The sequence below is a fragment of the Pristiophorus japonicus genome, chromosome 20 (genome assembly GCF_044704955.1).
Source record: "Pristiophorus japonicus isolate sPriJap1 chromosome 20, sPriJap1.hap1, whole genome shotgun sequence".
Classification (NCBI taxonomy): Eukaryota; Metazoa; Chordata; class Chondrichthyes; family Pristiophoridae; genus Pristiophorus; species Pristiophorus japonicus.
The window spans coordinates 92,320,949-92,335,649 of record NC_091996.1 but is presented as its reverse complement, the minus strand read 5'-3'; the positions used below and the strand labels follow the sequence as shown (position 1 = coordinate 92,335,649).

The following is a 14,701-nucleotide window of genomic DNA, read 5'->3' as shown; positions in this document are numbered from 1 at the left end:
GTCGAGGGTTTGGGAGGTGCTGCCGAAGAAGCCTTGGCGAGTTGCTGCAGTGCATCTTGTAGACGGTGCACACTGCAGCCAGGGGGCGCCGGTGCTGGAGGGAGTGAATGTTGAAGGTGGTGGGTAGCGTGTCGATCAAGCGGGCTGCTTTGTCCTGGATGGTGTCGAGCTTCTCGAGTGTTGTTGGAGCTGCAACTCATCCAGGCAAGTGGGGAGTGTTCCATCACACTCCTGACTTGTGCCTTGTAGATGTTGGAAAGGCTTTGGGGAGTCAGAAGCCAGCTTCCCGCTAAGCTGCACGGCTGTGCAGCGGTCTGGAGGTCCCGCACAGCCCACTCACTGGCTTTTCAGTGCAAGGAACTGCAATCGCACAATATTTGAACGGGCCACGTTAACGGGACTAAGCACTTAAAAATAAATTCGAGGGAACATGGGTCAGGAGGCGAGTCACTCAGAGAATGTTTGCAGCACAGGAGTGGCCATTCGGCCCATCGAGCCCGTGTTGGCTCTCTGCAAGAGCCCCTCAGCCAGTCCCACTCCCCCACCCTTTCCCTGAAAATCTTTTTCCTTTCGGGTGCTTATCCAATTCCCCCTTTGGACAGCCGCGATCGAATCTGCCTCCACCACCCTCTCGGGCAGCGCATTCCAGATCCTAACCACTCGCTGCGTAAAAAAGTTTCCCCCCTCACCTGCCGCAGAATACCCAGCCTCTGACCCGCTCTTGTTGCCGCAGTGTGTGTGTGGCTGGTCCAGTGAAGTTTCTGGTTAATTGTGATTCCCCCCCCCCACTCTCTCAGGATATAGTCTTGGCAACAAGAAATTGTTAATGTGGGCCCATTAAAGACAGATGCAGGTGATACGATGATATATATAAGGACATGGCAGACTTGTCAATTAATAATTTGCGCCTGGTTTTCTCAATTGAGGGCGGTAAGTTTCCCGCGCCACAAAGGATTCTCAAAATAAATCAACTGATTGGAACGAATACACAAACCTCGATCAGGGAGACCGAGTGATCACATCACCATGAATGAGCTGATCAGACCGATGATATATCGGTGTTGGAGGGGGTGCAGCACAGATTCACCAGAGTGATACCCGGGCTAAATTACATTGCATGGACTAGGCTTATATCCTCTGGAATTCAGACGTTTGACGGGCGATCTAATCGAGGTGTTTAAAATTAGCAAAAATGGGATTCGATGGGGTAGAAGCCATTTCCTCTGGCGGGGGGAGTACAGCTTCCCCGCCGCGAGATTCCACCGCGGTCGCCATTTTCCCCCGGCCCTGGAATTCTCTGCCGCAGACAGTCGTTGAGGCCAGTTCATTGGATATATTGGAAAGGGAGTTGGATGTGGCCCTTACGGCTAAAGGGATCAAGGGGTACGGAGAGAAAGCCGGAAAGGGGTACTGAGGGAATGATCAGCCATGATCTTATTGAATGGCGGTGCGGGCTCGAAGGGCCGAATAGCCTACTCCTGCACCTATTTTCTATGTTTCCAGAACAATTTCGAGCCAGGCCGGTGAAGAATTAAATCAGGAAACATTTCTTCAAAGTGGACTGGAAGTCTGAAAGTCTCTCCCCTTGCAAAAAGGCTGTGGATGCTGGCGGTCAATTGAATGACGGAGATTTTTGTTTTTACCAGGCTCGGGCATCAAGGGCTGTGGTGATAAGTCGGGGATATTGGAGTCGAGGAACGGATTGGCCATGATCTCATTGAATGGCAGAACAGGCTCGAGGGGCTGAATGGCCCCCTCCTGTTCTTATGTCCCGAACAGCATTGCCTCTCCACACCGTTTAGCTAAATCTCACAACGGCCACTTCAGGCACTCTGCACAGTCCTTTTCCTGCTACTGAAGCAACCCCCTCAGTTCTAGTTCAACGGGTAGACCCACAGCGCACTTGATCCCATTATAGGCAGTCCCTCGAAGCGAGGATGACTTGCTTCCACGCCAAAAAGGGATGAGTTCACCGGTGTTTCAATGAAGGACCTAATATTCCGGATCCCGAATCCAGATGCCTGTGCGTGGATTTTTTTTTAAAACATGGGGTGGCCGTTGCACACCAGCCACCACACGGGGCTTGACAGAGCGAGGTCTTGGTCCAGTGGCAAGGGTTACCCAGGACGACTGGAGACCAGCTCTGCTGCACAGACCGAGCGCGCATACATATCGCAGGGTGGGCTGGAACATGCTGCCCCTGGGCCCTCGCCTCTTCTGGGCCCTAGACTCACGCCTCTCCTGGGCCCCCGGTCACTTCCCTCTACAAATACTTGCCGCTCCTTCGCCCCCTCCTGCTGTGCCTGCCCACACTGCAATCAGCGACCTGGCTTCGCGGCAGCACGCGCTGCTCCCTGCAGTGGTATGTTGCCGCACACTGCTCCCTCCAATGGCCCCGGCCTGCTGATGGTCTTCCAGGCCGGGACTGCGCCGATGGACTTGATCCACAGACACCAGGAATAGCCCGGACCCAGACGGCGCCCTCAATCCGTACAGTTAGCTGGTCTTAGTCTGAACAGCAACAGGCAGACTATAACTGCATTACTGCTCCCCACTTACCATCGCTATGCACGGACCGCTGGTGGAAAATGCCGAGGTTCGGATGTCAAGGGGAGGATAACTGAATTGGGCTCAGAAGGCACAAGAAGCATTTGGGCATCAGAAAAGGCCATTCTGCCCATGGGCTTTGTCCCCCTGCACTGTTCGGACATGGCTCAATCATTTGTTGATGATTTATCTAGCGTCTTTCACCACCACCGGACGTCTCAAAGTGCTTTACACCAATGAAGTACTTTGAGTGTAGTCAGTGCTGTAATGTAGGAAACGCGGCAGCCAACTTGCACACAGCAAGCTCCCACACAAAGCAATGTGATAAGGATCCAGATAATCTGTTTTTAGTGATGTTGATTGAGGGATAAATATTGGCCCCAGGACATTGGGGAGAACTCCCCCTGCTCTTCTTCCAAATAGTGCCATGGGATCTTTTATATCCATCTGAGAGCAGCCGAAAGATGGCACCTCAGACAGTGCGGCACTCCCTCAGTACTGCCCCTCCGACAATGCGGTGCTCCCTCAGTACTGCCCCACCGACAGTGCGGCGCTCCCTCAGTACTGCCCCTCCGACAGCGCGGTGCTCCCTCAGTACTGCCCCTCCGACAGCGCGGCGCTCCCTCAGTACTGCCCCACCGACAGCGCGGTGCTCCCTCAGTACTGCCCCTCCGACAGCGCGGTGCTCCCTCAGTACTGCCCCTCCGACAGCGCGGCGCTCCCTCAGTACTGCCCCACCGACAGCGCGGTGCTCCCTCAGTACTGCCCCTCCGACAGCGCGGCGCTCCCTCAGTACTGCCCCTCGACAGCGCGGCGCTCCCTCAGTACTGCCCCTCCGACAGCGCGGTGCTCCCTCAGTACTGCCCCTCCGACAGCGCGGTGCTCCCTCAGTACCGCCCCGACAGCGCGGTGCTCCCTCAGTACTGCCCCTCCGACAGTGCGGCGCTCCCTCACTACCGCCCCTCCGACAGTGCGGCGCTGTCTCAGTACCGCCCCTCCGACAGCGCGGCGCTCCCTCAGTGCCGTCCCTCAGTACCGCCCCTCCCTCAGTACCGCCCCTCCGACAGTGCGGCGCTCCCTCAGTACCGCCCCTCCGACAGCGCGGCGCTCCCTCAGTACCGCCCCTCCGACAGTGCGGCGCTCCCTCAGTACCGCCTCTCCGACAGTGCGGCGCTCCCTCAGTACCGCCCCTCCGACAGTGCAGCACTCTCTCAGTACTGCCCCTCCGACAGTGCGCCGCTCCCTCAGTACTGCCCTTCCGACAGTGCGGCACTCCCTCAGTCCCGCCCCTCCGACAGTGCGGCGCTCCCTCAGTACCGCCCCTCCGACAGTGCGGCGCTCCCTCAGTACCGCCCCTCCGACAGTGCGGCGCTCCCTCAGTACCACCCCACCGACAGCGCGGCGCTCCCTCAGTACCGCCCCTCCGACAGCGCGGCGCTCCCTCAGTACCACCCCAACAGCGCGGTGCTCCCTCAGTACTGCCCCTCCGACAGTGCGGCGCTCCCTCAGTACTGCCCCTCCGACAGTGCGGCGCTGTCTCAGTACCGCCCCTCCGACAGCGCGGCGCTCCCTCAGTGCCGTCCCTCAGTACCGCCCCTCCCTCAGTACCGCCCCTCCGACAGTGCAGCGCTCCCTCAGTACCGCCCCTCCGACAGCGCGGCGCTCCCTCAGTACCGCCCCTCCGACAGTGCGGTGCTCCCTCAGTACCGCCCCTCCGACAGTGCGGCGCTCCCTCAGTACCGCCTCTCCGACAGTGCGGCGCTCCCTCAGTACCGCCCCTCCGACAGTGCGGCGCTCCCTCAGTACCGCCTCTCCGACAGTGCGGCGCTCCCTCAGTACCGCCCCTCCGACAGTGCAGCACTCTCTCAGTACTGCCCCTCCGACAGTGCGCCGCTCCCTCAGTACCGCCCCTCCGACAGTGCGGCGCTCCCTCAGTACCGCCCCTCCGACAGTGCGGCTCTCCCTCAGTACCGCCCCTCCGACAGTGCGGCGCTCCCTCAGTACCGCCCCTCCGACAGTGCGGCGCTCCCTCAGTACTGCCCCTCCGACAGTGCGGCGCTCCCTCAGTACTGCCCCTCCGACAGTGCGGCGCTCCCTCAGTACTGCCCCTCCGACAGTGCGGCGCTCCCTCAGTACTGCCCCTCCCACAATGCGGCGCTCCCTCAGTACCGCCCCTCCCACAGTGCGGCGCTCCCTCAGTACCGCCCCTCCGACAGTGCGGCGCTCCCTCAGTACTGCCCCTCCCACAGCGCGGCGCTCCCTCAGTACCGCCCCTCCCACAGTGCGGCGCTCCCTCAGTACCGCCCCTCCGACAGTGCGGCGCTCCCTCAGTACCGCCCCTCCGACAGCGCGGTGCTCCCTCAGTACCGGCCCTCCGACAGTGCGGCGCTCCCTCAGTACTGCCCCTCCCACAGTGCAGTGCTCCCTCAGTCCCGCCCCTCCTACAGTGCGGCTCTCCCTCAGTACCGCCCCTCCGACAGTGCAGTGCTCCCTCAGTCCCGCCCCTCCAACAGTGCGGCTCTCCCTCAGTACCGCCCCTCCGACAGTGCGGCGCTCCCTCAGTACCGCCTCTCCGACAGTGCGGCGCTCCCTCAGTACCGCCCCTCCGACAGTGCGGCGCTCCCTCAGTACCGCCCCTTCGACAGTGCGGCGCTCCCTCAGTACCGCCCCTCCGACAGTGCGGCGCTCCCTCAGTACCGCCCCTCCGACAGTGCGGTGCTCCCTCAGTCCCGCCCCAAGACAGTGCGGCGCTCCCTCAGTACCGGCCCTCCGACAGTGCAGCGCTCCCTCAGTCCCGCCCCTCCGACAGTGCGGCGCTTCCTCAGTCCCACCCCTCCGACAGTGCGGCGCTCCCTCAGTACCGCCCCTCCGACAGTGCGGCGCTCCCTCAGTACCGCCCCTCCGACAGCGCGGCGCTCCCTCAGTACCACCCCACCGACAGCGCGGTGCTCCCTCAGTACTGCCCCTCCGACAGCGCGGTGCTCCCTCAGTACCGCCCCGACAGCGCGGTGCTCCCTCAGTACTGCCCCTCCGACAGCGCGGTGCTCCCTCAGTACTGCCCCTACGACAGCGCGGTGCTCCCTCAGTACCGCCCCGACAGCGCGGTGCTCCCTCAGTACTGCCCCTCCGACAGTGCGGCGCTCCCTCAGTACTGCCCCTCCGACAGTGCGGCGCTGTGTCAGTACCGCCCCTCCGACAGCGCGGCGCTCCCTCAGTGCCGTCCCTCAGTACCGCCCCTCCCTCAGTACCGCCCCTCCGACGGTGCGGCACTCCCTCAGTACTGCCTCTCCGACAGTGCGGCGCTCCCTCAGTCCCGCCCCTCCGACAGTGCGGCGCTCCCTCAGTACCGCCCCTCCGACAGTGCGGCGCTCCCTCAGTACCGCCCCTCCGACAGTGCGGCGCTCCCTCAGTACCGCCCCTCCGACAGTGCGGCGCTCCCTCAGTACCGCCCCTCCGACAGTGCGGCGCTCCCTCAGTACCGCCCCTCCGACAGTGCGGCGCTCCCTCAGTACCGCCCCTCCAACAGTGCGGCGCTCCCTCAGTACTGCAGTGGAGTGTCAACCTAAATGTTTCGTGCTCAAGTCCCTGGAGTGGGACTTGAACCCACAGCCTTCTGACTCAGAGGCGAGAGAGACTCGCACTGAGCCACAGCCGATACGACTTTGTTCTCATGACATTTTGAGAAGAACAGCAACGTTTGTAATGACATTAATATGCTGTTTGCACCCAGTTCATTTACCTGTTTAATGTTCAATAAATTTACTCATCGTCTGTCTGATTCCGCCACCTCTCGAAGTCGGAGCCACTCCTATCTTCGTCAACGCCCACACACGTGCTCAATCCAACGGCAGTCGTTGATTAACAGGAGCCCTGACTGCTTCCTCGCTGCCCGGCCCATTGGCACCAAGATCAATTGTTAACCAGACATCAAACAGAATTTACAACCGCAACAAAAGCATTAATTGAGATGGGAGAGAACAAGTTTAATGACCAACCTCTAGTCCGAAACTCTTTGGCCAAAGATTAGGCCGGATCAGCCCATCAGAACGAGCGAGAATCCAGGAACAGCATTGTTTGCACACGTCCATCTCAGCTGGTCAGCGTTACATTCAACTCCATGCAGCTTCTTAACAGACTCGCGCAGAGATTTGCTGCAGAGTGTCGAGTTCACACATCCTTGAAACACATTCTCTCTTTGACCAAGCCTGGCTCAGAGAGCAGTGGCAAAACATAAAGATGGAAACAAGGCCGGTTTATAACCTGTTTTGGTACTATTGAGGGATAAACGACTGGAGGGGCGGGACTGAGGGAGCGCGCATTGTCGGAGGGGCGGTACTGAGGGAGTGCCGCACTGTCGGAGGGACAGTACTGAGGGAGCGCTGTCTTTTGGATAAGATGTTAAACCAAGGTCCCAAATGCTCTCTCAGGTGGACATAAGAGAGTCCCACGACACTATAATCAAAGAATAGTAGGGGAGCTCTCCCCGGTGACCTGGGGCCCCGCCCCTGTTGTCGGTGTGTTAGGTGGAGGTGCACCAGCCCAGCGCTAAACCCCCACCTCTCGCAGAATATCAAGAGCCTTGAATGTGAAGCATATTCTGGTTTCATATTTACTTTTATTTCAAACACTTCAGAAAGACAATTACAGCAGTGTGTGTGCGTGTGAGAGTGTGGGTGTGTGGTGTGTTTGCTCAGAGTTTTCAGAGAAAACTAAATTCTACATTAGAACACATTGTGTCTGTTTGAACAAAATAATGCCAACCTTCAGGAAGGTTTCCTTAACATAACAAAGGGAACAAAGTAATAAACGCTGTGATAGACGAACGGACTTCTGTGTTGGGGCCGTTTAAAAAAAGTCCACGTCCTCCGGAGCGTCCAGGTCCCTGTACTCCACGATGTTCCTGGGGTCACCCCTCAGCATCCTGCAACCACACCACAAGGAGGGGTCAATAGTGGGCTGGTGATAGACCGGCCGGCCAGGCCGTTCACCCCCACCTCCCAGAGCCCGTCCAACGCCCCCACACACAGCCCCTCCCACCCACAGCCCCTCCCCTCCCAGGCCCCACCCACCGCCCCTCCCCCTCCCCACACACCACCCCTCCCCCTCCCAGGCCCCACCCACCGCCCCTCCCCCTCCCAGGCCCCACACACCGCCCCTCCCCCTCCCCACACACCGCTCCTCCCCCTCCCCCACACACAGCCCCTCCCCCTCCCAGGCCCCACCCACCGCCCCTCCCCCTCCCCACACACAGCCCCTCCCACTCCCAGGCCGCACCCACCGCCCCTCCTCCTCCCCACACACCGCCCCTCCCCCTCCCCACACACAGCCCCTCCCACTCCCAGGCCCCACCCACCGCCCCTCCCCCTCCCCCTCCCAGGCCCCACCCACCGCCCCTCCCCCGGCCCCACACACAGCCTCTCCCACTCCCAGGCCGCACCCACCGCCCCACACACAGCCCTTACCCCTCCCAGGCCCCACCCACCGTCCCTCCCCCTCCCAGGCCCCACCCACCGTCCCTTCCCCTCCCCCACCCACCGCCCCTCCCCCTCCCCCACACACAGCCCCTCCCCCTCCCAGGCCCCACCCACCGCCCCTCCCCCTCCCCACACACCGCTCCTCCCCCTCCCCCACACACAGCCCCTCCCACTCCCAGGCCGCACCCACCGCCCCTCCCACTCCCAGGCCCCACCCACCGCCCCTCCCCCTCCCCACACACCGCCCCTCCCCCTCCCAGGCCCCACCCACCGCCCCTCCCCCTCCCCACACACCGCCCCTCCCCCTCCCCGGCCCCACACACAGCCTCTCCCACTCCCAGGCCCCACCCACCGCGCCTCCCATTCCCCACACACCGCCCCTCCCCCTCCCAGGCCCCACACACCGCCCCTCCCCCTCCCAGGTCCCACACACCGCCCCTCCCCCTCCCCGCCCCCACACACCGCCCCTCCCAGGGCCCACCCACCACCCCTCCCAGGCCCCACCCACCGCGCCTCCCATTCCCCACACACCGCCCCTCCCCCTCCCAGGCCACACACACCGCCCCTCCCCCTCCCAGGCCCCACACACCGCCCCTCCCCCTCCCCACCCACCGCGCCTCCCATTCCCCACACACTGCCCCTCCCCCTCCCCGGCCCCACACCTGTCCCCCCCCCTCCCAGGCCACACACACCGCCCCTCCCCCTCCCAGGCCACACACACCGCCCCTCCCCCTCCCAGGTCCCACACACCACCCCTCCCCCTCCCGACACACCGCCCCTCCCCCTCCCAGGCCCCACACACCGCCCCTCCCCCTCCCCACCCACCGCGCCTCCCATTCCCCACACACCGCCCCTCCCCCTCCCCACACCCGTCCCTCCCCCTCCCAGGCCACACACACCGCCCCTCCCACTCCCAGGCCACACACACCGCCCCTCCCCCTCCCAGGCCACACACACCGCCCCTCCCCCTCCCAGGTCCCACACACCACCCCTCCCCCTCCCGACACACCGGCCCTCCCCCTCCCAGGCCCCACACACCACCCCCTCCCCGACCCCACCCAGCGCCCGCTCCCACCGCCCCCTTCCCCCCCCCCACATCGAGCACATGGATGCGACCAATTCCCCCCCCCCCACACATGGATACGACCAATCCCTGCCCGATGAACCAGACGTTTTGTTCCTGCTCAGTGCAGGGTGCACTGGCTTCACACCCAAATGGTCAGTGAGTTGTTGCCAAAGCTGTTGCCTGGAGCGTGCGAAGCTGGGTGCGATTAGTGACTGCACGAAGGGACTGCGGGGGGCGGGGGGGAAGAGCTGGGGACATGGTGCTGCAGGACAGCAGTGAATCGAGCACCGGCGCGGACCCCACAGACACGGGGCTTAGAAACATAGAAAATAGGTGCAGGAGTAGGCCATTCGGCCCTTCTAGCCTGCACCGCCATTCAATGAGTTCATGGCTGAACATGCAACTTCAGTACCCCATTCCTGCTTTCTCGCCATACCCCTTGATCCCCCGAGTAGTAAGGACTTCATCTAACTCCTTTTTGAATATATTTAGTGAATTGGCCTCAACAACTTTCTGTGGTAAAGAATTCCACAGGTTCACCACTCTCTGGGTGAAGATGTTTCTCCTCATCTCGGTCCTAAATGGCTTCCCCCTTATCCTTAGACTGTGACCCCTGGTTCTGGACTTCCCCAACATTGTGAACATTCTTCCTGCATCTAACCTGTCTAAACCCATCAGAATTTTAAACGTTTCTATGAGGTCCCCTCTCATTCTTCTGAACTCCAGTGAATACAAGCCCAGTTGATCCAGTCTTTCTTGATAGGTCAGTCCCGCCATCCCGGGAATCAGTCTGGTGAATCTTCGCTGCACGCCCTCAATAGCCAGAATGTCCTTCCTCATGTTAGGAGACCAAAACTGTACACAATACTCCAGGTGTGGCCTCACCAAGGCCCTGTACAACTGTAGCAACACCTCCCTGCCCCTGTACTCAAATCCCCTCGCTATGTAGGCCAACATGCCATTTGCTTTCTTAACCGCCTGCTGTACCTGCATGCCAACCTTCAATGACTGATGTACCATGACACCCAGGTCTCTTTGCACCTCCCCTTTTCCTAATCTGTCACCATTCAGATAATAGTCTGTCTCTCTGTTTTTACCACCAAAGTGGATAATCTCACATTTATCCACATTATACTTCATCTGCCATGCATTTGCCCACTCACCTAACCTATCCAAGTCACTCTGCAGCCTCATAGCATCCTCCTCGCAGCTCACAATGCCACCCAACTGAGTGTCATCCGCAAATTTGGAGATACTACATTTAATCCCCTCGTCTAAATCATTAATGTACAATGTAACAGCTGGGGCCCCAGCACAGAACCTTGCGGTACCCCACTAGTCACTGCCTGCCATTCTGAAAAGTCCCCATTTACTCCTACTCTTTACTTCCTGTCTGACAACCAGTTCTCAATCCACGTCAGCACACTACCCCCCAATCCCATGTGCTTTAACTTTGCACATTAATCTCTTGTGTGGGACCTTGTCGAAAGCCTTCTGAAAGTCCAAATACACCACATCAACTGGTTCTCCCTTGTCCACTCTACTGGAAACATCCTCAAAAAATTCCAGAAGATTTGTCAAGCATGATTTCCCTTTCACAAATCCATGCTGACTTGGACCTATCATGTCACCTCTTTCCAAATGCGCTGCTATGACATCCTTAATAATTGATTCCATCATTTTACCTACTACCGATGTCAGGCTGACCGGTCTATAATTCCGTTTTCTCTCTCCCTCCTTTTTTAAAAAGTGGGGTTACATTGGCTACCCTCCACTCCATAGGAACTGATCCAGAGTCTATGGAATGTTGGAAAATGACTGTCAATGCATTCGCTATTTCCAAGGCCACCTCCTTAAGTACTCTGGGATGCAGTCCATCAGGCCCTGGGGATTTATCGGCCTTCAATCCCATCAATTTCCCCAACACAATTTCCCGACTAATAAGGATTTCCCTCAGTTCCTCCTCATTACTAGACCCTCTGACCCCTTTTATATCCGGAAGGTTGTTTGTGTCCTCCTTAGTGAATACCGAACCAAAGTACTTGTTCAATTGGTCTGCCATTTCTTTGTTCCCCGTTATGACTTCCCCTGATTCTGACTGTAGGGGACCTATGTTCGTCTTTACTAACCTTTTTCTCTTTACATATCTATAGAAGCTTTTGCAGTCCGTCTTAATGTTCCCTGCAAGCTTCCTCTCGTACTCTATTTTCCCTGCCCGAATCAAACCCTTTGTCTTCCTCTGCTGAGTTCTAAATTTCTCCCAGTCCCCAGGTTCGCTGCTATTTCTGGCCAATTTGTATGCCACTTCCTTGGCTTTAACACTATCCCTGATTTCCCTTGATAGCCACGGTTGAGCCACCTTCCCTTTTTTATTTTTTACGCCAGACAGGGATGTACAATTGTTGTAGTTCATCCATGCGGTCTCTAAATGTCTGCCATTGCCCATCCACTGTCAACCCCTTAAGTATCATTTACCAATCTATCCTAGCCAATTCACGCCTCATACCTTCAAAGTTACCCTTCTTTAAGTTCTGGACCATGGTCTCTGAATTAACTGTTTCATTCTCCATCCTAATGCAGAATTCCACCATAGTATGGTCACTCTTCCCCAAGGGGCCTCGCACAATGAGATTGCTAATTAATCCTCTCATTACACAACACCCAGTCTAAGATGGCCTCCCCCCTAGTTGGTCCCTCGACATATTGGTCTGGAAAACCATCCCTTATGCACTCCAGGAAATCCTCTTCCACCATATTGCTTCCAGTTTGGTTAGCCCAATCTATATGCATATTAAAGTCACCCATGATAACTGCTGCACCTTTATTGCATGCACTCCTAATTTCCTGTTTGATGCCCTCCCCAACATCACTACTACTGTTTGGAGGTCTGTACACAACTCCCACTAACGTTTTATGTCTTTTGGTGTTTTGCAGCTCTACCCATATAGATTCCACATCATCCAAGCTAATGTCCTTCCTAACTATTGCATTAATCTCCTCTTTAACCAGCAATGCTTCAGCACGGCCACTCAACCTTCAGCAGTCGAAATTACAGCCTTTCACTTCCTCGAAGATAACAATCGTGTCTTGTTTTTCAGTCTGCCGGCTCAAAGTTAGATTTCGCAACAGCAAGATCTTTCCCGGCAGTTACTGCAAACACGACAGCATTCTCTTAAAGTGAGCTTTGTGCTGATGGCAGCGATATTAATGATGGGGTGGGGGTGAAGGGGCATCAACTGAAAGCCTGCACACTGAACACACTTGGGTCGGACGATGCAAGCCCGGTCGGTGTACAGAGGCTCAGAAACGTATAGTAGTTCTCCTGCAGCATGTTGGCTCCCAGGGAGATCGCGGTGTACTACCATCATCCGTCACTTTGGTATCTGGGAGCTTTCCTCCTCGCCTCCATCATCGTTCAAACTCCACAGTCCGTCATGTGGCCAGAGTTGGGTGGTTACAACAACTTGCATTTATATAGCACCTGTAACCTCCCAGGGTGCTTCACAACGAGCGATTATCAAACACAATCTGACCCCGAGCCACGTCAGGAGGTATTAGGGACAGGTGACCCAAAGCTTGGTCAAAGAGGTGGGTTTTAAGGAGGAGCGAGAGAGACAGAGAGGTTTAGGGAGGGAATTCCAGAGCTTGGGGCCCCGGCAGCTAAAGGCACGGCCGCCGATGGTGGAGTAATAGAAATCAGGGGATGGGCAAGAGGCCAGAATTGGAGGAGCGCAGCGATCTCGGGGGGGGGGGTGTTGGAGGAGATTACAGAGATAGGGAGGGGCGAGGCCATGGAGGGATTTAAATCGAGACCGGTACCAATGTAGGTCAATAAGCACAGGGGGGTGATGGTGAGCGGGACTGGGTGCAAGTTAGGGCACGGGGCAGCGAGCACAGGGGGTGATGGGTGAGCGGGACTCGGTGCGAGTTAGGACACGGGGCAGTGAGCACAGGGGGTGATGGGTGAGCGGGACTCGGTGCGAGTTAGGACACGGGGCAGCGAGCACAGGGGGTGATGGGTGAGCGGGACTTGGTGCGAGTTAGGACACGGGGCAGCAAGCACAGGGGGTGATGGGTGAGCGGGGCTGGGTGCGAGTTAGGACACGGGGCAGCGAGCACAGTGGGTGATGGGTGAGCGGGACTGGGTGCGAGTTAGGACACGGGGCAGCGAGCACAGGGGGTGATGGGTGAGCGGGACTGGGTGCGAGTTAGGACACGGGGCAGCGAGCACAGGGGGTGATGGGTGAGCGGAACTGGGTGTGAGTTAGGGCACGGGGCAGCCGAGTTCTGGGCGCGTTCCAGTTTAAGCTCAGACTGATGTTGGAGCTTACCAGCACACCGTGGTGCATTATGAGGAGCATCCCTCAGCGCGAGACTGCTTGCCCGTGAGAAAGCTGGCCTCCGACACACCGCCACCCAAACGCCTTCCACTGAGGGCCCCTTGCAGGGGAAGCGCGACCTTCAGCGTATCAGCCTGGACCCCAGCCTGTACCCAGAAGGACAGGATAGCCCCGCCTCTCCATCCCCGTGGCCAGCGCGCTTTCTTTTTCGATGTTGATTCAAATACCGGCGACTCGTCACAAACATGGAATCAAAGAAATTTACAGCACAGAAGGCCTTTCGGCCCATCATATCCCCGCCGGGCGACAAAGGGCCACCCAGCCTAATCCCACTCTCCAGCTCTGGGTCCGTAGCCCTGCAGGTTGCGGCACTTGAGGGGCACATCCAAGTATTTTTTAAATGTGGGGAGGGTTTCTGCCTCTACCACCCTTTCAGGCAGTGAGTTCCAGACCCCCACCACCCTCTGGGTGAAGACATTTCCCCTCAAATCCCCTCTAAACCTCCCCCACAATTACTTTAAATCGATGCCCCCTGGTTGTTGACCCCTCTGCCAAGGGAAAAGGTCCTTCCTATCCACTGTATCCAGGTCCCTCATCATTTTACACACCTCAGTGAGGAAAAATAAGTTCTGTGTATAGGATACAAAACAGCAGGGACTGGACAGTTGCCATGTAGAACAAGCCACGACTAAGCCAGCAACTAACTCTGCCGGCATGACAAATACACACAACGCCGCTGCTTGGCAGCGGTCTGGACATGGAATGTTCGAGCACAGGGACGGGTCGAGGAAGTGAGCATTCTGCCCTTAAAGTTGGCAGAGAGATGTGGCGGGGGGAAGGAGAGAGAGAGAGAGAGAGAGACGGGGGGGCGAGGAGAGAGAGAGAGGGGGGGGGGCGAGAGAGAGAGAGGGGGGGGCGAGAGAGAGAGAGAGAGAGAGGGGGGCGAGAGAGAGAGAGAGGGGGGGGCGAGAGAGAGAGAGAGAGGGGGGGCGAGAGAGAGAGAGAGAGAGAGAGGGGGGGCGAGAGAGAGAGAGAGAGAGAGAGAGAGAGGGGGGCGAGAGAGAGAGAGAGAGGGGGGGCGAGAGAGGAGAGAGAGAGAGAGAGGGCGGAGAGAGAGAGAGAGAGAGAGGGGGCGAGAGAGAGAGAGAGAGGGGGGGGAGAGAGGAGAGAGAGAGAGAGAGGGGGGAGAGAGAGAGAGAGGAGAGAGAGAGGGGGGGGCGAGAGAGAGAGAGAGAGAGAGAGAGGGGGCGAGAGAGAGAGAGAGAGAGAGAGGG

General features: G+C 58.5%; 2 protein-coding genes across 5 annotated transcripts in view; one reads left to right on the top strand and one right to left on the bottom strand.

The window, feature by feature from the left end:
• LOC139232695 (profilin-1-like) overlaps positions 1-14,701 on the top strand; it is a 762,729-nt gene that overhangs the window by 435,683 nt on the left and 312,345 nt on the right. The gene's annotated exons all lie outside the window — the stretch shown is intronic.
• srrt (serrate RNA effector molecule homolog (Arabidopsis)) overlaps positions 7,143-14,701 on the bottom strand; it is a 73,457-nt gene continuing 65,898 nt past the window's right edge. For all 3 annotated transcript variants that reach the window (XM_070863151.1, XM_070863152.1, XM_070863154.1), the window contains one exon: positions 7,143-7,468. In XM_070863151.1, coding sequence (XP_070719252.1) covers positions 7,393-7,468 — 76 coding nt within the window. In that variant the 3' untranslated portion in view covers positions 7,143-7,392. The remainder of the gene's footprint in view (positions 7,469-14,701) is intronic.